The 27,599-nt window shown below is 49.1% G+C and overlaps 1 protein-coding gene across 1 annotated transcript in view; it reads right to left on the bottom strand.

Annotated features, from left to right (window-relative positions):
* LOC139049543 (endothelin-converting enzyme 1-like) overlaps positions 1-26,676 on the bottom strand; it is a 28,478-nt gene extending 1,802 nt beyond the window's left edge. The window contains exons 1-7 of the mRNA XM_070525089.1: positions 26,558-26,676; positions 21,541-21,861; positions 15,439-15,578; positions 4,978-5,251; positions 3,915-4,223; positions 1,834-2,240; positions 909-1,266 (exon numbers count right to left, since the gene is read on the bottom strand). Of these exons, the coding sequence (XP_070381190.1) occupies positions 909-1,266; positions 1,834-2,240; positions 3,915-4,223; positions 4,978-5,251; positions 15,439-15,578; positions 21,541-21,861; positions 26,558-26,617 (1,869 nt within the window). The 5' untranslated portion in view covers positions 26,618-26,676. The remainder of the gene's footprint in view (positions 1-908; positions 1,267-1,833; positions 2,241-3,914; positions 4,224-4,977; positions 5,252-15,438; positions 15,579-21,540; positions 21,862-26,557) is intronic.
* Positions 26,677-27,599: the final 923 nt, after the last annotated feature.

Below are 27,599 nucleotides of genomic sequence, written 5' to 3'. Positions count from 1 at the left end.
AACTCTATGCTACTGAAGCCCTAGGTTACTGTGCAGATTAAATAACTCACGCAGTCACCCACCTGAATCAACAAATGCGCAAGAAATCAACTTGTCTACCACGGCGCTCCAACTTCATCACGTCTCCATGGATGCCCTATCCAGCCCCCTATATCTATACCCTTGGTCACTAAGTGGTTGGAGTATAACATGAGGGCTGACAAAGGTGGATATTCTGTAAATGTGTAGCGATCCTCCGTAACTTCTTACGCGAGTCTAGCAAGCCACCACTGACTCATTCTTACGAGGGCCCTTTCGTGTGGTTTCACGTTCAGAGAAGACCTTGATAATTTACGTTCGCGGCAAAGAAGAGACAGTGTCGTGTGAACGCGTGAAACCAGCCTATATTGAACCTGAACTCTTCATTCCTTTCACCATTCAGACCTAGGCCTCCAGCTTTCTGAAGGGAGAGGGAGGAGCCTCTGTAGCCAGCGCTGGTCACTTCCCTGTTCCCGCCATGAGGGTCATTGTGCCTGCTCGAACCGAAGTAGCTGTAAGACAGGAGCACCACTACTGCCAATAAGGAAGCCTGATTTTACTCTTAATAAAGCCCGTAGATTCACCTTCTCTGGTTGTCCAAACGTGTATTCCTTGCCTCCGCTAAACCTAACTCTCAACAACTGTGCCTAGTAGCTTGGAGGTACTGGTAAACTAGACGTGCCCTGTGTTTTGAACCCCGTGGGTTCGGTTTAAAAAACTCTGGCCAACCTTCTAGCATGATTTGCAGAGAAAGAAACACAATCACACCAGGATGCGTTGACATGACCTGTGTACATGCATATTTTGGTGGTCGCGTCCATTTGCGCTACACACGTTGTGAACAGAAATGCACCACCTGGCCCACAGAGATATCCTAGAGCCATACCAACCTGCTTATCCTCCACGCCGAAGAAATATAATTGGAAGCGGTCCAGGGGATCGGTCCCATGGCCTTGGAATCGAAGCTCCATGTAGGACACGACCGTTGCCTTGGCCACTTCAACGCCGAAGGTGCCCAAGCGCACCGCCGTAGGCGCGGTCATGTGGTACATAGGCGTCATCAAAATGGACGGCTTGAGGGCGTAGTCGAAGCGGTCGTGATTAATATTCGGGTGGTAGAAGTGGCTTTCAAGCACCCATGGCTGGAGCATCCCGCCGATGGCTTTGATGTCCGCCCGACGGTAGGCCTTAATCGCGTCACGCAGATTCTTTACAAAGCTGGCCTCCATATCCGGGTATTGTGAGAACCTGTTTCGAGTACGAAAGCGCCGAAATTTCAACAAGAGTAAGCTTTAAAACTAGCTCACCAATTGCCTCTGAGTGTCGCAAACCCCGCACCCTGTAGTACTTGCGTACTTTTGTTTTCCTGAATATAACGCAAAATTAGTACTAAAACGTGCAAAGTTCGAGGACTACAAAACAGTACACGAGTGTATAACTCGCGGCGGTTGCGCTTTTCGGGTGTTGGAAAATTAAAACACCCGATTGTCCTTGCAAATGGACTTTTTATCCCTTATTTAATGGTTACTGCGTGGCGCTCTACGAGCTGCCACGCTTGCTTAATAGCTGAAAAATTTTGCCGCTTAGCTTGGGGTTGTAGGTTCGAAAAAAGGATTCAGCCCGGTTTTTGGTTCACTTGCCGCTGGTTTTTCACACCCCGACTATTCCTCGTGAGGCGCGATACATAGGCAATTATAGGAGTGGTGAGGCTGCGTCCCCTCTGGGCTTAGAGCATACACCGCAGCGTACCGCCGCAAAGCTAAAACGCTTTCACTTCCCATTCACTTTACTATAAGGTGCCATGCGGTTCCGAACCTCGCCTCGATGTCGTCCATTCGGGCTATCTCCATGTACTTGAAGGCCACGTCGAGTTCGGCCCACGGGTAGGTGGCACGATCGAGCCTCTGGTACACGACGCGACGCACCTCCCTCGCAATGCGCCGCGCGTCCGTGCGCACTGGTTCGGTGTAGACGCGCTCCAGGAACGGCAGAAACAGGGCGGCCCCCATGAGGTAGCTGGCGAAGGCGAAGCAGCCCTTCCGGTGGAACTCCTCGGCGCCCTCCAGAGTGTTGTAGTGGTTGGCGATGAGCTGCCGGTTGGCGAACCGCGCGGTGAACTGGACGGCCATCCAGCCTATGATGAGCTCGACGATGGTCTCTTTCGTCTTGATCAGCTCGATCAACAGCTTGAAGTATTCGTGGTGGCTGGTGGCGATCTCGATCTGGGAGGGCGCGCGCGTGCGGTGCGCGTAAGCGTGAGCTGCGATCTTGCTTGTCGAGAACACCGAGGGAGAAAAGACAACAAATTTATCTTGTCTTTGAGTGGTAGAAGACTCTGCCACATTTCGCATTCGTCTTTCTCCCACGAAGACATGAATATTTGTTGGGATCGCTTAATTAGTTTTTCCTTCTTCCTAAGTATGCACTTTGTCAGACGTCGGTTAAGTAGCTCCGTGTTCGCTGTACTTGTTCGTTGGCTGGTGTACTGTCCACAGTGCACTTTTGAGAGTTTGGGATTGCCTGTGACCTATGCGTGGCCTGAAGAGTGTACGCAGTCGACAGCCTGGACACGGCGCGTAGAGATTTTATAGCCTGTAGTGTTTACATGGCATCTAGACTTATGGCTCTAGGGATACGGCTCGCAGGCCGTACATTGGGAGGCGCAGGGAATCTCGCAATCCGTGAGCCGGTGCTAACGAAGTGTTGTTCGCACGTGGTGGAAAAACAGATATGCGCTGATTAGTGTGTGCAAAAGTATGAGCCGTTACTGTATTAGACAGCTGGAGGAGCATGAGCAATGGTGGCTCTTGTTACTTAACTTTCCCAGTAGACATTAGAGAATGAGCGATGGCCTCTGTATCGATTCAATTTTTGCGATTCCTGGGGTTGAAAGAAATGGTATAATGAATTTCAGAATGAGACACGAGTAAAATATGGGTGAGCTTTTTTTTTATTCTGGAACGAAGTGGCATCCAACTTCTCAATTTATGTACGTCCATTAATAACGAGACAGACTCGCCATAACCATCATTGAACAAGCATATTCAAATACTCATCTTTTCTCGCGCACCATTGATCAGTAGAATCGCTTGGATTTGTGACAATTCTCACTTTTGCACTTTTTGTGTTCACATGTTTTGTTCAGTGTTTTCTTTTCTTTAGCCCTTCCTGCATAGACCTTGTGTCCGGGGTATATATAATAATTAAATTAAGAAACTGAAATAACAACATATATCTCGTCTGCCGGTTCGACTTTGATGTTACGACGTAGTTTTGGTCAATCTTCCCACAATCTACAACTAGAAACAACGCATACTTGTTTAATACTCGTGCACATCAATTCAATTTTGTTAATTACCTTTTTCCTTGAAACGTAATTAACGCTCGTCCGTTTCTGTCGTCTATTAGTGTCCTAATGATCAGTGTCCTAATTTGATGATAGCACAGTTACACATTCGGTTTCAGTGAAAGCAGAAACCATGTCCAACTGAGATCGGCTTGCAAATGGGGCTCGCAGAATTTAATCACCATTAGTTTCAATGGTAACCTAAAGCGTTCGTGTGTCTGTAATGTAAAGTGCTTTTGTTGGCAGCACCGGTTCTTTGTAATGACTCTCCTTAGATAAATATGTCCGCAGTATTTCGCGATTACTAACTCACTCACAAAAAAAAACGCTTGACGTTGCAGTTGTACTTTAATGATAAACAAAAGCCAAATCGCGGCTTGACGCTACTGCAGTCATAGCAAACTGTCTGCTGCCAGAGTGTGAACTGGAGCAGCAAACCAGGGCAGCATCGCCTGCCGCCTTTTAACGCAACAGCGTCAAAGAGCCCGTCTTCGAACATCGCCAGCAACACTGAAGACAGTAAATAGCACATAGCAGGTTGTGGGTTTACCCGCTCGTTTCCGGTCAAACCGTAGAAATCTTCGATGTCGCTGGTCCACCGTTCCCACGTTCCCGAGGTATCCGAGTGATTCCTCTCGAACACATATCTCCTGGGCGGGGCGTGGTACGCTTCTAGCAGCGGCAGCATGATGTCGTGCTCGTAACTGAGCATCTCTTCGAAGGTGACGCCATTCAGGACGCCTCCACCATAGTGGGCATACAGCGCATCGAAGTACGTCCGATGGGCTGGCGACCCCACGCCAAGCGTCGCCGCGTGGAACTGGAACTGATCAAGGCCTCTGGTAGGACGTGCGAAGACCTGCAAATTGATAAATGACCTGAAGGAGCAGCTAAAAAGTAAAGCAGTTTGTTCGAACGGTAAAGCATTGTTGCGATGGAAATAGCGAAACCATTGATGCGATGTAAATCCATAGCGAAAAGAAATGTCTCGAAATCTTACGCGGTGTGCGGTTCTAGTACTCTGCTTCAGCTTGCTTCACGTCCGAGAAATCTGGGACAAGAATGCCATACTGATATATTAATACTTTATGAGTAGCATCATTTGATACCTAGGAGACAAACCGTCAATCTATTTGCTGCCTATACTTATCCCACAATTAGGTGGATGGCGCCAGGTATGGCAGTGGGACACTAACTGTAAGATCACATATATATATGACAACTTTTTCGCGATTCTTAAGCATGCTAAGTAAGATCTTCTTGCGTGCGAGCTGGGCGTCGGGAAGTTAGCACTTCTGAAATATAGCAATTAGTTTAGCATGACGCGTCACTATATACACCCGCAATGTTTAAAACACACGACGCCTCTTCGGTCGTCCTTGTTATTGGAAGGCGTAAGCCTTTAGTGACTCACGAGTGTCCGTGCACAGTGCGTGGAGGACGCAGGAAATCGGTTATCAATCACAGCCGGTGACACCTCGCTTGCATCCCATGCTCGCGGACACAGTGGCGTCCGTTCGGAGAACATTTCAGACAACGGCAACAGAGGCAGTCATAGATAGGCTTTCGCCTATCGCAGTTTAGCTCAGCAAAGTGCCCGTGGATTTTTTTACCTCAAACGTGCTATCGCTGACGTAGTCGGCGGTCAAGTCTAGCAGGCAGGGCCACCCCCACTTGTCGTTGAGTTCAAGAATGCTGCGAAACACGTCCACCGACTCGATCTCCCGTGTCTCGGGGTGCTCCGGCCAGTGCAGGTTGGCGTCGCGCATGTATCCGCGGATGCGTGGCACGTAGTCCGTGTCCTGCGTCACGATGTCTTCGCATGACTTGAAGAGCCGTGCCGCCTTCTGCGCCGCTGTCTGGCCCTCAGCCGGGACGTCCTCGTGTCTGCAGAAGGGAGGAGCGCGCGCGCGGTTAGCACTGGCTTGAGGGGCTTAGTTATCGCTGTGCACTAACTCTGGGTCTGATTCAATTCGCGCATGCATTGCAGAGATTCAATGTCGACGGCCAATAGAGCTTCAAGCTATGGAAAGCACTAGGGACCGGTTGGGTGACATCTCTGCGACACAGCACTACACACAAACAAAATCTACGAAAAGTACAGATCGCTACACTTACCAATTAGCGTGTGCAAATTCATGAAAAATACGTAGCCTACATTAGGCTACCAATCATTAGGCTGCCATCACACACCAATCATTATCCGCGAAGATGTAGCTCATCATAGATAGAAGAGTTTAATTATTGTTGCCTGGTTTTCTCTTCTATTCTACGGTCTTTATCTGCTTGCTTTCTTGCCCTTTGCATGGGGTTGATTGAGCATTTATTATGCCAACTACCACGTTGTACACGTATACTCTGCAGAGTCGTTATCTCTGACCAATATCTGCTAATATCTTACCAAACCTAGTCTTTCCTGCTTTCAGTTTTAATTTCTATTATTCTTTTTGCATGGAATATTTATTTTGCATGCTTATTACACAGTGGGAATAAAGCTTTCGTCACCTGGATATTTTGAACGGCGGAGCTGCTTAAGCTTGAGTTCCAGCCGTGCCCGGCGACCGCTGAAAAATCGGCGCAGCTAAGCAAAGGGAAGGGGAGAGGAGGAAAGGCTAAGCGAGACATAGAGACGCAACAGCTAGGAGCGTGCGTCCCGGCGCAGTTGTTTTAGTGATAAGGCGTGCAGGGGGCTACGCCTAGCGATGAAGTATGCTCTGGCGTACTCGAGCACTCGTAGTGCAATCCACCCATAAGATGGGCAGACCAAGGAAGGCGTTCTCCCCCGAAAAAGAAGAGAAGCGACAAAAAAGGAGGCCATCGCCTGCGCGCATATATCTCGGTGGCCACGGTGCAACACAAACAACCACTTAACTAGCTAAAGAAAAAATGATGAAATTGAACTGCACAAATTCTATCAAGAAAAACACTATAAGAGGACAACAAAAATGGCAGGATGAATTCGGCCACGAACGGTAATTCTTCCTGCGCTCATTCCTGTCCGACTTATTAGGCTTCTTCCTGCGGTCCGAATTTGAGGGCCTTCCCATGTAGTTTTGACATTCTTCAACTGGGCGGTGATGGGTCTATTAAAGCGCTGACTGCATGAGCGTCAAGAACCACGCCGAAGCCAGTGGTTCTTTTTCTTGCGTTGCAGTTAGGTTTGGGCATAGGATCACAGCTGCGTCATGTTAACCTGTGGCTCTAACGTGGCGTCGTCAAGGCTTTCTTGGCGGGCGTATTCTTTGCTTCCAGGCTTCGTAGGCAAAGCGGCGTCTTGTTGATATGTCGTCGAGATAGTCTTTTCGGCGTCTCCATCGACGGCAGATGATCTTCGTCAGTTTGACGAAGGCAACCCCACCTCAGTCGTTTCCTGCATTTAGTTTTCCGGATTAAAGCTGGACCACTGTATGATCGGCGCTGCAGCGACAGGTATCTGCCGGGCGATGACGAACATTGAGGGCTCTACCGAGTGGCAGCAAGCTAGTCGGTGATATCATGTGGCTCTTCACATTGCTGTGAGCACGGCGCATTGACGGCGCGTTGAAGGCAAACCCTCGTCGTCCCAAACCGCGGTATGGATATCGGCGACATACATGGCTCGCTTTCCCGCAGTGATAGCTGAGCGGGCGTTCGTCGGGGGTGCTCCGAATGCCCGTCATCCTCGAGTAGCTGCACAGGGTGACTGGCGGACATGCTGGCGGCGGCGGCAGTGGGCGATGAAATTGCGGTGTTGTGGAGCCTTGGCGTGGTCGCGGAGCTGGACCTTGACAGTAGGCGACGGTGGCCTATGTTTTCGCTCCCGGCTGGGGTTGCAGCGATTCCGGAACTTCCAGTACTTCCAATTACCGCGGAAGCTCTCCAGTAACTATGTCAGCAATCAAAATCAGCCTGGCGCTCCGACTATGGGCACAACTTTGGCAGCTGTTCCGTACGACCACTCTGATCGTCTCGAGCAGGTCGTCGGAGCTTAGCGCTTCAGCTTCGGCGTAGTTCGTTGTCAGCGCACGGCGGTTGCATTGCCTGGTCCGCATTTCAAGAGTCTTCTCGATTGATGCGGCCTCCAGAAGAAATTATGCGACAGTCTTGGGTGGGTTGCGTATTAATCCAGCGAATAGTTGCTTTTTGACACCCACAATCGAGAACCGAACTCTTTTCATCAGCCATGTTAGGGTCGGCATGGCGCAAGAGGCGAGTCACCTCGTCCGTGAACATCGCGATGCTCTCGTTCTGTAGTTGCACCCTGATTCCTAAGAGAAGTTCGGCCCTTTCCTTTTGTACGACACCGGTGAAAAGCTTTACGAATTTCTCATGAAATAGGCCTCAGTAACCAGGGCGCTCTCTGTTCTCAAACTAGGTCCCAGCAGCAAACTCCAATGAAAAAAAAATAGACATGGCGCAGCTAGACGTAGCCGCTCTAGTTGTTGAACATCGTGATGCTCTCGTATGTCTCCAGTCGGGTTTCAGAGTTTGCAGCCGGTGATCCACAGAAACTTGTTGGTTCCCGAGGTTGTTACAGCAGGATGATGGATGCTGGGACTGCCATTGGGTCGTTGACTTGGCCTTGATCCACATGGTCTTCTCAGGAAGAGGTCCGCATTCCGGTAGCAGTCGTTGCCTACAGCTAGGTCGCTGGTCCTTGGCGACGTTGGTGTTGTCCTCGGGTTTAGGGCTTGGATCGGGGATTTGTGGGGATGTTCGGCACATGAATGGGCTAACACTTCCACCAGATGTCATCTAGCAGAGCGGTGAAGAACTCAGCAGAAAACTATTATTGAGGAAACAGTTTTTATTGAGTGAACCTGTGGCCACAACAACAGGCTACAATCAGACCACAATGATGGTGGCGAACACCGTCGGGGATCATCGAAATCTGATCTGCGAGTCAAGCGTATCGGCTTTTAGACATGACTATGGAAAGTTCCAGGGAAATCGCTGGTGCCCGCGTGCCTTCCAAAAACTTATTTTAAACGGAACAGCGCGGTGTTCACGGGGACAAGCAGGGAGAAACGACACGGACGATCGCTGACTTGCAACTGAAGTTTATTGCTTGGAACGAAGCATATATAACTGCTCCAACCAATAGGAGAAACCAAAAAAACATACATATTGCTACTTGAAGCTGGAGCCGAATACTATTTACAATTTATCTACAGGGAAGCTCACGGAGGCCAAAATGGCGACGCTATATCGAGCCGGCACACACGTCGTCTTCGTCCTCATCAGTGCAGCCACACTGTGGCGGCTGTTCCGTAGCATCACCCCCCGCTGTAGAAGCACCGTCCCGGTGCTTATACTACACATCCGCGGTGAAGGGTGTATGGTATGATTTTAGTCTTGCCACGTGAACGATGTCACTTGCAGCCGATGATGACGCTGGGAGATCGGTGGGGATGATTTCATACAAGACATCGGTCACTTGTCGTAGCACACGGTAAGGGCCAGTGTAGCTCGACGGCAGCTTTTCGAAAAGGCCCAAACGTCGAACGGGTGACCAGAGAAGCACCAGCGAACCCGGAGAAAAGTGCACGTCACGATGGTGGCAGTCACAGAGGCATCTCTGATGCTCCTGTGAGGCCTCGAGACGGGTGCGGGCGAGCTGGCGCACGTGGTCGGTGTGTGCGATCGCGTCGCGGGCGTATTCAGTGGCGGAACGTGTGGCCGAGGGCAGCAAAGTGTCCAAGGGCAACACGGTTTCTCGGCCATTTAGGAGATAGAATGGTGAATAGCCGGCGGTGTCGTGACGCGATGAATTATAAGCGAACGTCACATATGGTAAATATGGTAAGTGAAGATCCCAGTCGTGGTGGTCGGTCGCGACGTACTTGGATAGCATGTCGGTGATGGTCCAGTTGAGGCGCTCCGGGAGGCCGTTGGTCTGTGGGTGGTAGGACGTGCTGAACTTGTGCTTAGTCGAGCAAGAGCGGATGATGTCCTCGACGACTGCCGGCAGAAAGCTGCGGCCATGGTCAGTGAGTAATTGGCGCGGGGCACCGTGCACTAAAATGATGTCATCGAGCAGAAAGTCAGCAATGTCAGTAGCGCAACTTGTCGGGAGAGCTCTGGTGATAGCGTACCGCGTAGCATAATCGGTAGCGACGGCGAACCATTTATTTCCGGAGCCCGAGAGAGGAAATGGTCCAAGAAGGTCTAGAACAATACTGAAAAAGGGTTCGGGTGGGATGTCGATCAGCTGCAGACATCCAGCTGGAGGTGTGGAGGGCTTCTTCCGGCGCTGACAGGGCTCACAAGTGGCAACATTGCGCCGCACGGAGCGGGCGAGACCCGGTGAAAAGAATCGACGGCGTACACGGTCGTATGTGCGCGAGACGCCCAAGTGTCCAGCCAAGGGAGCATCGTGAAGTTGCTGGAGGACAGTCGAACGCAGATGCGATGGAATGACGAGCAGAAGGTCAAGGCCATGTGGATCAAAACTGCGGGGGAATAGTGCCCCCTCCTTAAGGAGAAACATCCGGAGAGAGGCGTCGCCAGGAGTCGACTCCAGAAGGTCGATGAGGGCACGTAATGAAGGATCGCGCCGTTGCTCGTTGCCGATTTGAAGCAACTGGGACACAGAGAAAACGCAAGCGATGGCGTCCGCATCAGCCGGTTCGTCGACGGGGCAGCGGGACAAACAATCAGCATCCTTGTGCAAGCGTCCCGTCTTATATACCACGGAGAAGGTATATTCTTGCAGGCGTAACGCCCAGCAAGCGAGTCGTCCTGTGGGGTCCTTGAGCGAGGATAGCCAGCAGACAGCGTGGTGATCAGTGATGACACAGAAGGGGCGTCCGTACAAGTATGGACGAAATTTTGCAACAGCCCACACAAGAGCAAGGCACTCGCGCTCTGCGATTGAATAATTGCGCTCGGTGGGTGATAGAAGTCGGCTTGCATAGGCTATAACGCGATCATGTCCACGCTAGTGCTGTGCTAACACTGCTCCTATGCCATGACCGCTGGCATCAGTCCGAACTTCCGTTGAGGCAGACGGGTCAAAGTGGGTCAAAATTGGAGACATGGTAAGGAGAGTAGTCAGCTGCGAAAAAGATACGGCATGGTCAGGACCCCAAGAAAAAGGGGCGTCTTTCTTCAAGCGGTCGGTAAGGGGACGTGCGATGGTCGCAAAATCCTTCACAAAGCGTCGGAAATAATAGCACAGCCCTACGAAACTACGAACGTCCTTGGCAGACTTCGGAACAGGAAAATTCGTAACGGCGCGAATTTTGTCTGGATCGGGTCGCACGCCTCTGGCGTCTACGAGGTGTCCAAGGTCGGCGATTTGGCGGTGAGAGAAATGGCATTTTGACTAGTTCAGCTGGAGACCGGCGCGGCGGCACACGTCAATAAACGCTGAAAGACGGTCTAGATGCGTGTCGAATGTGGGCGAATAAATGATGACGTCGTCCAGATAGCACAAACAGGGGGACCACCAGAACCCCTGAAGCTAAGAGTCCGTTCGTTCGAAGGTGGCGGGCGCGTTACAGAGACCGAAAGGCATCACCTTGAACTGATAAAGGCCGTCAGGGGCAACACATGCAGTCTTGTCTCGGTCCATGTCATCGACAGATATCTGCCAGTAGCCGGACCGTAAGGCGATAGAAGAAAAATAGGTGGCACCGTACAGGCAGTCTAGAGCGTCATCAATACGTTAAAAAGGGCACACGTCCTTTTTTGTGATTTTGTTCAGGTGGCGATAATCTACACAAAAGCGCCACGTCCCATCCTTCTTTTTGACAAGTACGGTGGGAGATGCCCAGGGTCTACAGGAAGGCTCGATAATGTCCTTTGCAAGCATCTTTTTAACTTCCTGTTGGATAACAGCTCGTTCCGCCGCAGAAACACGATATGAAAGTCGGTGAATAGGGTTCGCATCGCCAGTATATATGCGATGGGTCACGACGGACGTTTGACCTAAGGGTCTATTGTCAAGGTCAGAAATGTCGCGATAGCCTACAAGAACGCGGCAAAGTTGTTCAGCTTGAGCAGGTGTAAGGTCAGATAAAACCATCCTCTTAATGTCCACGTCAGTACCGTGCGATGACTTCACGGTATGGGCTGAGCTGTAATGATCTTCCACTATTAATGCCTCGACCTCATCATCCTGCAAAGCGCTAATTATAGCCAAGGAAATCCCCTGAGGCAGGTGCGCTTGCCAGTAATTTTCAGCAAAGTGTGCGGTACGATAACACCATGTGTAAGCATAACGGCCGGAATTGGTGCGGCCACGTAATTGCCGTCAGGTAGAGCTGGTGAGGACAAGTCGACGTGTGTCACAGAGTGAGGCGGTACGCGAATAAAATCCATGCAGCTCAGATGACTTGGAGGGGGGTCCACAGCGTCGGCAAGAAGAGGCAAGTCAATGCGAAGTGAGCCGGCCGAACAGTCACTGAGGGCAGAATGATACGCAAGAAAATCCAGACCGAGAATGAGTTCGTGAGGTCAATGCTCGATGACGGTGAAGAGAACGACGGTGTGCCGCTCATCAATGGTGAGTCGGGCAGAACACATGCCAACAATAGCGACAGACTCTCCGTCGACGACTTGTACAACTCGGTTCGGGGCAGGCGTCAGAACTTTCTTGAGCCGACGGTGAATAGCAGCATTCATAATGGACACATGCGCCCCGGTGTCAATCAACGCGAACACAGGAACATTGTCGACGAGAACGTCCAAAAGATTCTTCTTCGTGGGTAAGGTGAAGCGAGGATTTCGTGCCAATGTCGTCAATGCAGCTTCACCTCCAGAAGCTGCACTGTCTAGTTTTCCGGTCGGGGGTGCGGCGAGTAGGTCGGAGAAGGAGCACGGCGTGACGGGGGCGAGCGAGATTGGCGGCGGGAGGGAGAAGGCGAGCGGGAGTAGCGGAGTCGTGTCAAATGTGTGACAGGGTCAGATCATGGAGCGGACATAGAAGGGGCGAAGGAAAAGAATGTGCTAGAGGGGCGAGGGGGGTAATCAGGATAATAGCGCGTCGGAGAAGCCCAGCGGCTGCGGCAGTGGCGAGCGACATGTCCAATGCGTCGGCAGTTAAAACAGATCGGCTTGTCGTCCACGGTTCGCCATTCGGAGGGGTTGCGCTGTCCATAAGAAGAGTAAGAAGAGCGCGGTGGGGACGTGCGTGGAGACAAAGGTTCCGAGCGTACGGAACGAATGGATTGCAGGCCGACGTTGGACAACTCTTGACGGACGACGGCCTGGATCAAGGAGATTGTCACCGGAGAATGAACAGGTAACGGGAATGAAGGGGCCGCCGGCTGTGCCGCTTCAACCTCACGACGAATGATGCTGGTCAAGTTGTCACATCGCGACGGCTGGTAGAACAGGTCGTCACAGGATGACGTTGCAGCTGTGTTGGGAAGTCGCGTGATGTGCTGTGAAACCCGGCGGCCTCTAGCACGCTCGAGACGGCGGCACTCCTTGAGGATGGTATCGATGCTGGTGACGTTCGTAAATACCAGTAAATTGAAGGCGTCGTCAGCAATGCCTTTGAGGACGTGATTAACCGTATCGTCCTCAGTCATGTTCGGGTCAGCCTTGGCACAAAGAGCCAAGACGTCGATAATGTACGACACGTAGGACTCGGTCGACGTCTGTACACGTGTGGTAAGGGCTTTCTTAGCATTGACTTGCGACTAAACGGATTGCCAAAAAGGTCGCGTAGCTTGTCTTTGAAGAGATCCCAGGTAGAGATCTCCTCTTCGTGAGTCTGGAACCACGCCAATGGATCTCCGTCGAGGTAGAAAAGCACGTTGGCAAGCATAATAGTCGGATCCCACCTGTGACTGGTGCTGACACGTTCGTATAAGCCGAGCCAGACGTCAACATCAGGACTGTCGACTCCGTTGAAAACACCAGGATCCCGAGGTGGTGAAACGGCGACGTAGGTCGAGGCTGCAGGCGGAGACGCTTGCGTAGATGAAGCGCCGCCAGCAGGAGCCGAAGTTGCATTGTTGCCGTTGCGACCGCTGCGAAGCTCCATGACCGCTACGGGGAACGTCCACCTCCACTAAATTAATGTTACTTAAAGCTGAAGCCGAATACTATTTGCAATTTATTTACAGGGAAGCTCACGGAGGCCAAAATGGCGACGCTATATCAAGCTGGCACACACGTCGTCTTCGCCCTCATCAGTGCAGCCACACTGTGGCGGCTGTCCCGTAGCAATATATCCACCATCATTCCTACCCGCTGCACTGAACAGGGGAGATACCTGTAATCATCATATCCTTCCCGCCGCTAAACATGCTAGTTCTTTGGACGTAATGGATAAGGAGGGGCTACTGACGCATGCGTCTTTTCACCAGGCGATGTGCGCTGCTTCGATGAATTCACGGGTTAGTTGGTTACTGTGTTCACTTAAAATTTGTGTTCTAGCGAAGTCAGGATGGCAGGCATTAGTGTCGCAGTCTCTACAATGGATGCCCAGATGCCCTTTTACTGTATTATGCACATTGTTGTTGTGCTCCCTCAGGCGTGCATTAAGGCATCTCCCCGTTTGACCGACATTAAGCCTGCCACATGACAATAGAATGGCGTAGACAACTCCCTATTTACAAGAGACAAATTGATTTTCATGCTTAATGTTGCACTCTCTTGGAACGAATTCATTGTTAACCATTTTTCACATCTTCCCAAGCTTATCCGGTGCCGAGAAAACTGCTTTGACATGTGCTCTGTTGGCTATCTTTTTTATTCTATGGAAGATATGATGAATATAAGGCACTACAGCGGTTTTTACTTTTTCCTTTTCTGTCGTCGAATCCACCCTTTGTTCTTTTCTGTTTTGGCTCACACTTCTGAGGATGATTTCTGACACTGACACCAGCAACTACTTAAGATAACCAGCCTTTACCAGACGATCTGTTTGATGACTGAAGCTTTCTTGCATGGAGTGCGTGCATGATTTGTTAAGCGCGTTATGGTAGCATGTGTAGCATGTGTACTTGCATTTGCGCATGCGCACGTCTTTATTTAAAGAAAGTTAAATTGTGGGGTTTTACGTGCCAAAACCACTTTCTGATTATGAGGCACGCCGTAGTGGAGAACTCCGGAAATTTCGACCACCTGGGGTTCTTTAACGTGCACCTAAATCTAAGTACACGGGTGTTTTCGCCCCCATCGAAATGCGGCCGCCATGGCCGCGATTCGATCCCGCGACCTCGTGCTCAGCAGCCTAACACCATAGCCACTGAGCAACCACGGCGGGTACGCACGTCTTTATGTCTCCCTTTTTGAATCTACCTGCGCCTAAGTGAGTGCGTGTATGCCCGTGCTGTGTGTGTGTGCGCGTGTGTGTGTGTGTGTGTGTGTGTGTGTGTGTGTGTGTGTGTGTGTGTGTGTGTGTGTGCGTGTGTGTGTGTGTGTGTGTGTGTGTGTGCGTGTGTGTGTGTGTGTGTGTGTGTGTGTGTGTGTGTGTGTGTGTGTGTGTGTGTGTGTGTGTGTGTGTGTGTGTGTGCGTGTGTGTGCGTGCGTGTGCGTGCGTGCGTGTGTGTGTGTGTGTGTGTGTGTGTGTGTGTGTGTGTTTGTTTGTGTTTGTGTGTGTGTGTGTGTGTGTGACCTTCTCTCGGTCCAGTCAAAATGTGGCGCAATCCAGCTTCTAGTATGCTATACCAAGAAGCCCAGTCTTCAACCTTAGCATGTCTGCGGAAATTTTAATCCTCTTTTTTTCATTTTCCCGGTGTAAAAAAAGAAGGAAGTTGTTATTCCCGTGGGGAAAACCACTTCCAGTGGCCGAATGATTAGAGGGTCGCGTTACAGTGCTGAGGGAACTAAGTTTGACAACTACGCACGCACTACAACCGCAACTTCTTCAGCGCTCCTAATCACGTGTCAAGGTCACCCTCAAAGTCACATAAATGGCCAGGAACTGACATATATCACAGTTGGGGAAAGAGCTGAAGAAAGCGATGACTTAAAAACGAAATCGGCTCTCAACCATTCCAAAAAGCTTTGGGAATATAAAATTTGAAATTCTTTAGATGAAATTTGAAATACCCAGTCGCCCAAGCTTTTTAACAAATACCACTGTGGTGGTTTTGCATGTGAACTCTATAGACACAAAATAACTTATCCCCCACCTGGCGATGTTGGCAACCTCTTGGATGAAGCGGTAGCTAACGCGGTCGCGCACCGACGACTTGTGCTTCCAGCGGCCACACACGAAGTGGTAGAAGTCTTGGCAAGGATCCACCGACCAGTCCATGCTTTCGTTGAGTAGCTGCACACAGCCAAGGAGTAGTGAGCAACGCGTCAGAGTTATGAGAAAAGCACTTGGCTAGCTGGCTCGTTCATTGACAAAACATGGTGAGCCATTTGATCTAAACTTTCTGCATGCGCACAATTTTTTTATTTCCTGACAAAACAATATACGGCAGGAATGTCGATGTTCATTTCGTGCCACACACCGAGTGACACAAGCTGGCGTCAAAGAGGTTCGTTAAAGAGTGGCGAAGACCAAGTGGCATGTACACGCTGCTCTAGGTTGGCAACAAAGAGGTTCATTGAACAGCAGCACATGTGCAGTACCACTTGCCGGTCCAACGGTTGGTATGAAACCCTTTTCCCTCACCGCAGCAGCTTAGTGAGACACTAATTTAGCCGTGTACTACCCAACGACTCACGTTCTCGGGTAAACGCCTAAATACACAGGCAGGCAGGCAGGCAGGCCGGCAGGCAGGCAGACCGATAGACAGACCTCAGTAAATGCGTCAAGTACCCTGAGAATGCTGATCAAATTAACATTTCGCATTGAAATGTGAAGCATTGATAATAATAGGTACGTTTAGGGCTCTTCCAGGAGCGGGCCACACACAACTGCCCTCCAAGAAATCCTACTTTCTAAGCTGCTGCAGGCAGGCGGCAACACAACGTTATGCTTGCGCCATCACGGCAGCAGCTCCCATCCGCATAGGTGAAGGTAAATTTCAAATATTCCTTTTAAATTGGCAACTAACTGTGGGAAGTGTTATACCAAACGTTGTAGACTCCAAAACGCCATGTTTCAGAAAAATTTGAGCAGTAATAGTGCACCGATTAGTGCAAAACCTGTTTTGGAACAGCCGCAGCGAAATGCGCACTACCCTGTACCAGAACTTCCACCATCAAAAATATAAATATTGTAAGCGCACTAACAAGTCCGTTTGTGTTGAGCCAATGCAAGCAGGCAATGTACTACAAATTCAACTTGGTCGAAATGGCGGAATCCGTCGATAATTAAGATTTCAAGCTTTTTCTTTTTTTTCTTTTTGGCCTCACTGATGTCAAAAATTGTACGTTAGGCTGACTGTTCTCGTGGCGTTTCCAGTGCACTCACGCGGTACCGCGCATTCGTCTGGGCGCCATGCTTGCGGTGCACTACCTTCGTCTGGAGAGAGCAGGTCACGTGTGCGCGCCACCAGGCCACCGCAGAGATCGACAATGTAGCGCAGTGCGGTCCCGTCGCGCAGCGTGGGCCTGAAGACGACGAAGAGTGGGCCGTTCAGCATGCGCTCAGTTCGGGCTCCATATTGTGGCAGGCAGTTACGATACGAACCGTGTCTCTTCAGGTCTCGCACAAAAGTGCATTTGCTGCCAGAGTCTTGGAGCCTATCGGTCAATGAAGACGACTCATTTTACAGCCGCTATCCTAGCCGCTATCTCATACTAATATGAATGAGATAGCTCAAGTGGCTGAGGAGCTCTATAGAGATTTATACAGTACCAGTGGCACCCACGACGATAATGGAAGAGAAAATGGTCCAGGGGATTTCGAAAAACAACAGGTAACGCCGGAAGAAGTAAAGAAAGCCTTGGGAGATATGCAAACGGGGAAGGCAGCTGGGGAGGATCAGGTAACAGCAGATTTGTTGAAGGATGGTGGGCAGATTGTTCTAGAGAAACTGGTCACCCTGTATACGCAATGTCCCATAACGTCGAGCGTACCGGAATCTTGGAAAAACGCTAACATAGTCCTAATCCATAAGACAGGGGACGCCAAAGACTTGAAAAATTATAGACCGATCAGCTTACTGTCCGTTGCCTACAAACTATTTACTAAGGTAATCGCAAATAGAATCAGGAACACCTTAGACTACTGTCAAGCAAAGGACCAGGCAGGATTCCGTAAAGGCTACTCAACAATAGATCATATTCACACTATCAATCAGGTGATAGAAAAATGTGCGGAATATAATATACCCTTATACATAGCTTTCATTGATTACGAGAAAGCATTTGATTCTGCCGAAACCTCAGCAGTCATGGAGGCATTACGGAATCAGGGTGTAGATGAGCCGTATGTAAAAATACTGAAAGATATCTATAGCGGCTCCACAGCCACCGTAGTTCTCCATAAAGAAAGCAACAAAATCCCAATAAAGAAAGGCGTCAGGCAGGGAGATACGATCTCTCCAATGCTATTCACAGCGTGTTTACAGGAGGTATTCAGAGACCTGGATTGGGAAGAAATGGGGATAAGAGTTAATGGAGAATACCTTAGTAACTTGCGATTCGCTGATGATGTTGCCTTGCTTAGTAACTCAGGGGACCAACTGCAATGCATGCTCACTGACCTGGAGAGGCAAAGCAGAAGAGTGGGTCTAAAAATTAATCTGCAGAAAACTAAGTAATGTTTAACAGTCTCGGAAGAGAACAGCAGTTTACGATAGGTAGCGAGGCACTGGAAGTGGTAAGGGAATACATCTACTTAGGGCAAGTAGTGACCATGGATCCGGATCATGAGACTGAAATAACCAGAAGAATAAGAATGGGCTAGGGTGCGTTTGGCAGGCATTCTCAGATCATGAACAGCAGACTGCCATTATCCCTCAAGAGAAAAGTTTATAACAGCTGTGTCTTACCAGTACTCACGTACGGGGCAGAAACCTGGAGGCTTACGAAAAGGGTTCTACTTAAATTGAGGACGATGCAACGAGCTATGGAAAGAAGAATGATAGGTGTAACGTTAAGGGATAAGAAAAGAGCAAATTGGGTGAGGGAACAAACGCGAGTTAATGACATCTTAGTTGAAATTAAGAAAAAGAAATGGGCATGGGCAGGACATGTAATGAGGAGGGAAGATAACCGATGATCACTAAGGGTTACGGAATGGATTCCAAGGGAAGGGAAGCGCAGCAGGGGGCGGCAGAAAGTTAGGTGGGCAGATGACATTAAGACGTTTGCAGGGACAACATGGCCACAATTAGTGCATGACTCATCGCATGCGCGCTGCTCTTCAGGAATCCTCACTATACGTGGCTTTCCCACAGCATGGTCAGAACACAAATGCAATTCCTTACTAGCCTGGCTCTGCTTGCTTATATGTAATGTAGTGACGTCACGTCCTGCGTTACACACTGTGCTGTAACAAACCTGCACTTTAGTTTATATTTGATATGAGTATTGACCTCCAGTCGCCTGTTACAATCGGATGTGGTTATCAATCATTCTGTGCCTCCCATTGTTAGCTACTGGCTTATGATCCATCACGTTGATCGAAGGTGTGCGTAATGCTCGTCTTTGTCGAAACATGTGTCATGCACTGTGCGTGTTATCGGAGTAAGTTTTCACACTTTTCACTTCTATTTTAGCCTACGATGGTACTGCCTCCGGGATCGGCCCAAGAAAGCGATTATTTTCACCCGCGAACACGACAAATTCATTAGGCGGTGGGGGGGGGGGGGGGGGGGGAGAGGTAATGGTATACACCTCCACGGTAAAAGTGGTCCTAGAATTGGCGGTGACTCTCCTGCGAGCATTTATTCCCTTATCCTTGACGCCTTGCCATACAGGCTACACACTTCAATGCAACGGAGTTCCTCGAACACACTCCATGGCCAGTCCATGCCACAGCAAGTGTCACTAAACCTTTCCGTTTCACAGCCTGCGAGTGACACTAACGGCGAAGTGCACTCGCTCGAAGTGACACCAAGGTTGCCCGCCTGACTGGGGTACATCGTTAGTTTAGCGCTCACACTCACGGCAGATGAGCAGAAACGCTAGTTTGCCTATCGACTGTGCGTTGCCAGTTGACAGTAGCCTGGAGCGTGAGCCAGACCCCAGCCCTTGCTCTGCGACCGAGGCGAATGAGCGTAGCGGTGACGGAACGCCCACTTCGCTTGCTTCTTTGTTTTTGCAGCCAAACACACGCCACGTGTTTGGAGACTCTCGAAATCTCCGCGAGCGAGCCACGCATGCGCCGTGAGTGGGACTGCGTCGCAACGACGGCGGCAGTGGCGACGGCGTGAATGCGCCTGAGGCATTCGTATAATCGCTATCGCAATCAATCCCTCTGATACTCTGCGTTCAGCGCCGAGACATCGCATCAGAAGGCTGGCTACACTGGAATACGAATTAGAAACGTAGTTGGTCGTAGATAACACACATGGGGACCACCTATTTCACTACGATGACCGAAGTGGATATTCCCATGTACAACAATAATTACTTGCGCATATCACTAACCGTTCTGAAGAAGCATGCACCAGCTTTATGCACTGCCTATGCAAAGAAGACGTCGTTGCGAAACATTGTTGGTGGCTCTTTCATGCGGCAGCAACAATAATTAAAGAAGCTCCATGAAGACACCGCTGCCGCGAAGGATACGGGGATCGTGGTAATTTCTAATGCACTGAGGGGAAACTATTGTGTGAAGTGCACTGATCTGGGTTTGTTTTGGTTTTTTTTTAGTTTTGTTTGTTTTGTTATTCTGAAACTAACGATAATGAAGGGGCACTAAAGAGGAGTGTAACTGAAGCTGTAATAAAATATCACCCTCGCGGATTTCCGAAACATCAGCTATCACCAACAGAGAAAGATCGATAAAAAAAGTTGCACAACAGCTAGCTGGGACGTCGGGGGTCTTGACAGCATCTCCTCGTGCATAATTATTTCACTCTCAGTAAAGATTAACTGCTTTTTTATTGTAAAAGAGCTACAGAGTGAACTAAGCACGTTTCGAGTTCATTCCCTGCATCAAAACGGCCCGGTGCGAAATTCGTGAGTGGATTAGATATATCAGTAATAGGGTACAAATTTTGTTTCCTCCGGTGCTAACTGCATTTAGAATTGTTAGCTGAGCTTCATTATCAACAGTGGCTACTTTGCTTAGTCGGTAACGCTACTACATCTACCCTTACCAACTGAACTACCACGGTATAGAATGCTGAGAAAACTATGTTGTAACTACAAAGAACTTCAATAAGAGTGTAGGACACAGAGGATGAAACATGTAGGCAGGGGCACTGACGTGAACGTCACGTAATCTCTATGAAGATGCATCCATTACGGCTGTTGGTCAAGGCAATGGGCAACTGCCTGTCGTGCTAGCTCGCTTCTCCAAAAATGCCTCTCAGAACACTTCCTATTGCTATATTTCCGCTATTACGACACCCTTTAAATAATTGGCGCAGCCAAGGCAGTACAACATTACTTTGGGGGCGCCTGGCAACTTTCAGCATCAATCAAATATTTTTCATGAGGCTCGGTGACATTTCAGTGCAAGGCAGTGGCTATGCCTTACACCGTAGCAGCATAGCGTCGAATAAATTAAGACCATCACAGGGATTCTTGACGACGCGTACGAAGCATCGGCCTACGTCAACCTCGTTACACTCTACCTCTTATAGAAATAGACCGCCGCGACCGGGCGACCTCATCCTCATGCTCAGTGCGTGCCACAGCCCCTGAGACATTGCAACGGAGTCACCCGTACTACAGTGAAAACATGCACAAGTCTGAAGGCTACACAAGCGCTCGCAGGCCTGCAATGTCGCCCGTGGACTTAGCGCTTCTCTCAATGTGGAATCAGCTACAGCATAAAACCCTTCGTCGCACGTATTTCCGCGAAGGTGATCATGCTAAGGCGAAAGCCTTTAGTGGCTCATGAATGTCCGGGCGCAGTCCGTGGTGAACGCAGGAAAGCGGTGATCACCGGCGAGGGGAGCTAGGAGAGGAGGCGCCATGCGAGTAGCGCTGTGCGACTGGGCGCGTGGGAGAGCGAGAACATGCGCGTGGGGGTGTGCGCACATCGGCGACAAACCTTTCAGCCATATTGCTGTGATTGCATCCCATGCTTACCGTCCACGGCGGTGTCCGTTCGCAGAACAGTTCAAACAAGAGCTACAGGGGCATCCATAGATAGTATTTCGCTTAACGCAGCTTAGCTCAGCAAAGTGCCCATAGACTTTTTTTTGTACACGAACCTTGGTGTACAACATGCAGTCCTCGTCGCAGATGCGCGGTTCGACCTCCACCTTCTGGGCCACGATCAGCGCCGCCGCGCACACGCCCACGATGACCGCCGCGACGATGGCCGCGTACATCGCACGGCGCCACGGAAAGTCATCTGCCCAGTGGCGCAGTTCCTCGGGCACGACTACCGCCGCGGCCACACGCTCGCGTATCATCTGGCGCCTCAGTCCATGTTCGAAGGGTCGCGAAGGCTCTGTGGGCGCCGCACACGATGCCATCGAGGCTCTGGTCCTCTCCGTGTAGAAGTCCAGCGGCTGGGGCGGCCTCGTCAGCTGCGTCGTCGGACAGAAACCGATACAATGACGACCACGCATAGTCGTCACCATTATACCACCGCATTGACACCGCTACATCACTTTAGAGCCAAGGTTTTTTTTAACACTTTTTGCAACCCCCTCTAGACTTGGCTGACCGTTTCTACAGATGCTGTTGTCTTTTCAAATAGCCTGCAGGTAGAAACTTAAACAATTACGTGTCTGACGGCGGGATGGACCTTTGGAATCGGGCATAACCCTCTACGCTCTAGAATTTTGTGCGCGCTTAAGCTTCGCCTTTAAGTGTGGAACGTGATACCATTCAAAGATCCCTGACTGCTCCTCATGCTTCAGCTTATGTAGCCATAATGTTTACCCGCAAACGCTGGCAGCGAACGCAATGCACGAAGGCGACTTTTCTGGTAAAAGCGCTGGCTCTTGCATGGGCCGCAGATGCGCGTAGGCGAGCGCCATCTGGACGCCTTTGCAAGGAACCGGGCGCGCCGCTTTTTGAATGATAAAAACTGGAAAACGGATTTGAGTTTAATTTCCGCGCAACGGGATTATGTTTTCTCGCATATTTAAATTACAATCTGACGCTGTCCACGTCTGTTGGTTTTGAGTAAGTCGTACTTTACGACTTTTCCTCAAGCGTTTTACTTGGAGAAATTCAATTCCTTCAGTAACGTCTCGGCTCTGCATGAAGAGCCTGCGTGGTTGGGTATGCGCGGTTCGGAACAACTTAATTAGACGCTGGACGCGGGACGCCGGTACCGGATTTCCTGCGACACGGGGCTCTTAACGCTATCGCGGTAATACCTAGGTCACAGTCGTGAGCATACTTCTTTGGTGTGAAAGCGAGGTGACTTTTTCAGACTAAAGGTGCCTGTGTTACGTCACGTTACACGTGACCGAGAGCACGTGTGCGCGAGAGCTCGTGCGCGGGAAAGTATGGCCGCCAGTGTCCGTTAGGCCACAGTTGCAGTAATTAATTATCGAGTAAATATCAATTATACCACTGTATTTCGCGTCTTACATCTGTCGGCAAATCCCTCTTTCCACAATTGTATCCTCAACAAACATCAAACTTCGTCTTCACGTCGTGGCACCAGTGCGTTAACGTCTCAATGCGCACTTGCATGAAGTGGTGTTTGCATTTCGGCTTAGCTTTATGAACCGTATATTGCATAAGCATAATCATGGTTTGAAGTCAATAAAGGTTTTCACTTTGGCTATATATAAGCATCAGCATTGCTCAGATTACACAGTGGATGGGATGAGAATGAACGCAACTCACATCGCATTTGGTTTTATATCAATTAATTAGCCCCTTCCCAAAAGCTTCGCTTTCCAGCGTAGGCGTTGGATTTGTGTCAATAATTATGATCACCAATGCTTAATCAAGTGTTCCACGTCCTTAAACGACCTGCCAAGATCCATCGTTTCGTTCCGATTACAGAATTTCTTTATTCTTAAAATTGTGTTAAAGCCTAAGGGTGAGCTTTAGCTTGGCGGCTCCTGTGTAAATATATACGAAAGGAGAAATCGTTTTCTCGGCAACCACTACACTATATTTGATTAGGCCTGTTGCATTTTAAAAAAGTTTAAATCTAATTACTGTTAGAAGCGGATTATTTATTTACACCATCGCATTTATAAAAATTGTCAACAATTGAAAACTTCCCGAAAACGAGTATGTCAAGTTTACAGCTCTGTACCTGAGCAATCAAATACAATATCCCAATTATGTCTATCACATCTAATAGCACATCCAAAGCTGACAAATTCCGTGTGTTATAAATGGTTTTCAAATGCACCTATAATCATAGCAGCAATGTTGCAAAATCTCCTTAAACGTTTAAGATTGTCACGTAAGTAATTCTAGTGTTTTCGGTTATCTCTGTTGTGGTCAAGCCCTGGTGTGGACGGCCCTGTGACATCACTAAGAAACAGGAATAAAACGTGGCTGCCTAATAAACACGGGGATTTTTAGTGGCACACGCATCGAATGACACTTGTTTCTTGCACAGCACTTCCGGTTCACCTGTCGATGCGACCGGGGAGGAAATTCAGAATAAATGAGGAAAGAGTAGATAAAAAATAGCATAGTACAAAATTCATGGGTTTCATTATAGATGTGATAACGAAGCACAAGTTGAGTTACTTATGTGTCTGCAATAATGTAAATTACACAGAAATCACTGAAACGGCCGGGGACGAAATTCAGAATAAATGAGAAAAAATAGGAAATGGTACAGCACAAAATTCATGGATTTCATGATATATACATGATATCGGAGCATACGTATTGTTACAAGTTGAGTAATTGAAGTGTCTGGAACAAGTAGAAATAATTAGAAACAACTCATTACCGCACACTAAAGCACAGAATCGTAGATATTGGAGAACCGCCAGGTGAGCACGACTTTAGCGAAATTCCTGGAAGCACGGAAGTAGAAAGCGGAAGTAATGACGCCAGAAATGACCTCACAAACAAGGTGGCATGATATTTCTCCGGCTAATTATTGAAAAACAGTTGCCTGCGAGTTCGGTTCGTGCGTTGCGTTTGCCTATGGTTAACCTAAAACACTAAAGCAGAGGTGCGAGTGCCACTAAAGGACACCTAAATCAAGGATTAGGCACGCCTACCAATTTCTGGGCACGTGGCTACATCGGAGTGGCGTCAGTCTTTCGTTCGCATCACAGTTCTACAGGACCGCACGCGACGGACATAAATTAATATATATCAAATTTTCCCGCTTTGAATGTTACGATGGATGCGATTTATGGATGTTATGAATGTTACGATGGATGCGATATCTGCTTTTGCTGCAGAGGGACAAATTACTAAGCTTCCGGTTTCCATATTTTTAAACCCACATATATATAAGAATCATAGTAAGAAATTGAGACCATAAATTGCAATTCTGCTTGTAACAGTCACTAGAATTTAGCATTTTTTCTCGAATGCCGCAAATTTCAATAAAATTGGCCCGGGGCTTATTTTAGAAAAGCGATTCTGTGTTTTACATGTATTCGAATAGGCGGTGTCCGAGTTGGGGCAGTGAGAAAGCCTCGCCTGAAGGGGAAGCTTTAGTGCTACAGCGCACTCGGTAGCTATACGGCACACGACGCTACCCGCCCTCGGTCGCCTTGGCGCCTACACTCTCCGCATCGTAGATCGTTTTCAAGAGAGGGCTCGCGCTACCACGCCATAAGCAACGACCGCTGGAGTAAAACTCACCGTTGTGAACATGTGCTTACTATCTAAATTACCCAGCACGGTGTCAGCGCGCACAGGCAAGCATGAACATTCATACTCGATGGCCGCGGACACTCGCTGTCAAAACGCTGGCATGAGGAATCGCGGCAGTAGCAGTGAGCGAAGTGACCTTCGTGATATCTGTCACTTCATCGTAAACTGAGCGGTAAGAACACAGCACTTGCTAAGGTCCGAGCCGTCGGCCCACCTAGACTGTGCCCCCGAAGCAGATCGCTTTAAAATAAAGCCCGTGGACTACGCACGGCCGAAGTACAACGTCTCCCCTCCCTCCCCTCCCCCCGTTCCATGGTGCCATGCGCACCACGAGATACCGCGCTTCCTCCCATTGAGCACATGAGATTGAGCCCCCATCATCAGCTTACCGTCGCACGCTTTCACTCGTACACACAGCCACAGCGCGCGAGTACGATGTTACGAGCAGACGACCCCGGTACGTGGGCATCACAAGAAAATCTGTAGGAACTCCACCTCCACCTACTTTCCTCCTGCGCGACGCTTCGCCTCGTTTCTCCATCCCAACTTTGCTCAACGTAACCTACACATTCCTCTAGGTGGCGGTACTTTGCCGCGCGCTGGACACGCTCCATCGTACTATCCCCGGCACGCGATTCGCTTCACGTTCAGGCGCCTTCCTCGTTCTCTTGCTTCGTAACCTCAGACAGACACCACTGAATTGATGAGGTGGCCAGTTACGCTAGCGCGCAGATATATATGTTGCGTTGAAATGGCGTATAAAGGCATATAAAACGTAGTAAATGAAGCCTCAAGTACGTCTCAAGATACAAAACGAAGATCAGACAAAACCATGTACTAACCAACTAACCATCGTTCTCATGGTGGCGCCGGGTTCCCTCAAGTAATTTTGGTTCGAAACTCTATGGCACGAACATGGCCTCTGGGATCAGGTGGAGCGCTGCTCCATCTCGGTAACCATGGTAACAGCCGCGCGCGTTCCCAGCTGCCGCCATCACGCGTCTCATCGCTGTAGCTGTCATTTTCCATTCCACTACACGTTTCGATGCCAAATGGCTTCTCTTCTGAAGTGAGAATTGCGGGACTAGGCAAGCAAAGCTATACTTTAGATGCGAAATAATTTCATGAAATAGATTTCTACCTTCCAATAGCCTAGAAAAGGAAAGCGGGAACATCGTTAAGGGTAAATCGTAACCTTTAGCCGACAAGGTACACATTTTGTTACGCGCACTCTATGATCAAAACAAATTTGTTAGCGGATCCGTTGAGTTCTGCAGGGACACGCGACGTCTTTATCTAGGCAGTGTTGTGCGAGGAACCTTTCGGGCAGGGCGGGCCTAAACCTTTCGATCGTCAGCGACGAGGAAATTTCAGCTGAGCTACCGCACATCAACGGCAGCCTTCTGAGTCGTGGTTGCTCTTAAGCGTAAACTAACGGATAGCACAAACTGCGCTCACCTGGGGCTTTAGCTTCTTCTTTCTGGTGACGATCTTGCGCAGACGTGGCAGGTAGTGCATGGCTGGCAGTAGAAAGAACGCTAGCAGTGCGGAGCTCAGCAAATGCGCGACCGGACGCTGATGATGATGATGATAGCCTCATATTATGGCTCATACCCACACTGGGGGATTGGCCAAGAATTGCGTGCTGAAACGTTCACCTATTTTTTTGAAGTGCCACTTATTCGATGATAAATATATATATATATATATATATATATATATATATATATATATATAAGAAAACATACAAAAACCAATAAAATACAAGACAAAAGTTAAAAATATATTCGTTTTGTTGACGTTATGTAACTGCAAACGGCATCAAATACGTCCCTGTGGCTGACCCCTATAACTGACGCACCGAAAGATAGTATGGTTTCTGGTGATAACATTAACCCTAATTTTGCGAACGGAAGTTCTAGATGTCTTTTTCTTAACAATTTGTATCGTCGACATGCCAAAAAATAATGATCTAGTGATTCTGTTTCTTGACAGTATGGACACAGAGGTGATAGCGTCAGACCAGTCCTGTGTAAATATAGGTTTAATGGAGGGACACGGCAGCGTAATCTCGTGACCGCTACTTCTGATTGTCTTGATGGACACCACTGGATTTTCCACGGAAATTTGAGGTGCTGATATTCTGTCCATGTTGTTATTGATTCACTGACATCTCTATGAATTGAATATTTTCTATATCTGATTGCTGTTATGTGAGCCACCAAAGGAAGAACCTGCATTATTGGTCCACTCAGGGATGCTCGCGCTAATGCGTCTGCCATTTCATTTAAATGTAAGCCGTAAGCCACAATGTCCAGGTACCCATAATAGTTTTAGAGAATTCAACTGCGGAGGAACTAATGTTAGAAACGTCTTTATTGGTGGCGAATTGGGTGAAGCCGTAAGCGAAGTACAGACCGAAAGTGAATCTGTTATTATAACCGCACTTATTGAGTTCGACGGTAGTTTCCGGAGCGCTAATAGAATTGCTAAAAGCTCG

Source organism: Dermacentor albipictus, chromosome 9 (assembly GCF_038994185.2).
Source record: "Dermacentor albipictus isolate Rhodes 1998 colony chromosome 9, USDA_Dalb.pri_finalv2, whole genome shotgun sequence".
NCBI classification, from domain to species: domain Eukaryota; kingdom Metazoa; phylum Arthropoda; class Arachnida; order Ixodida; family Ixodidae; genus Dermacentor; species Dermacentor albipictus.
The sequence above is the reverse complement of the archived record's forward strand: the minus strand, read 5'-3'. Positions and strand labels throughout refer to the sequence as shown.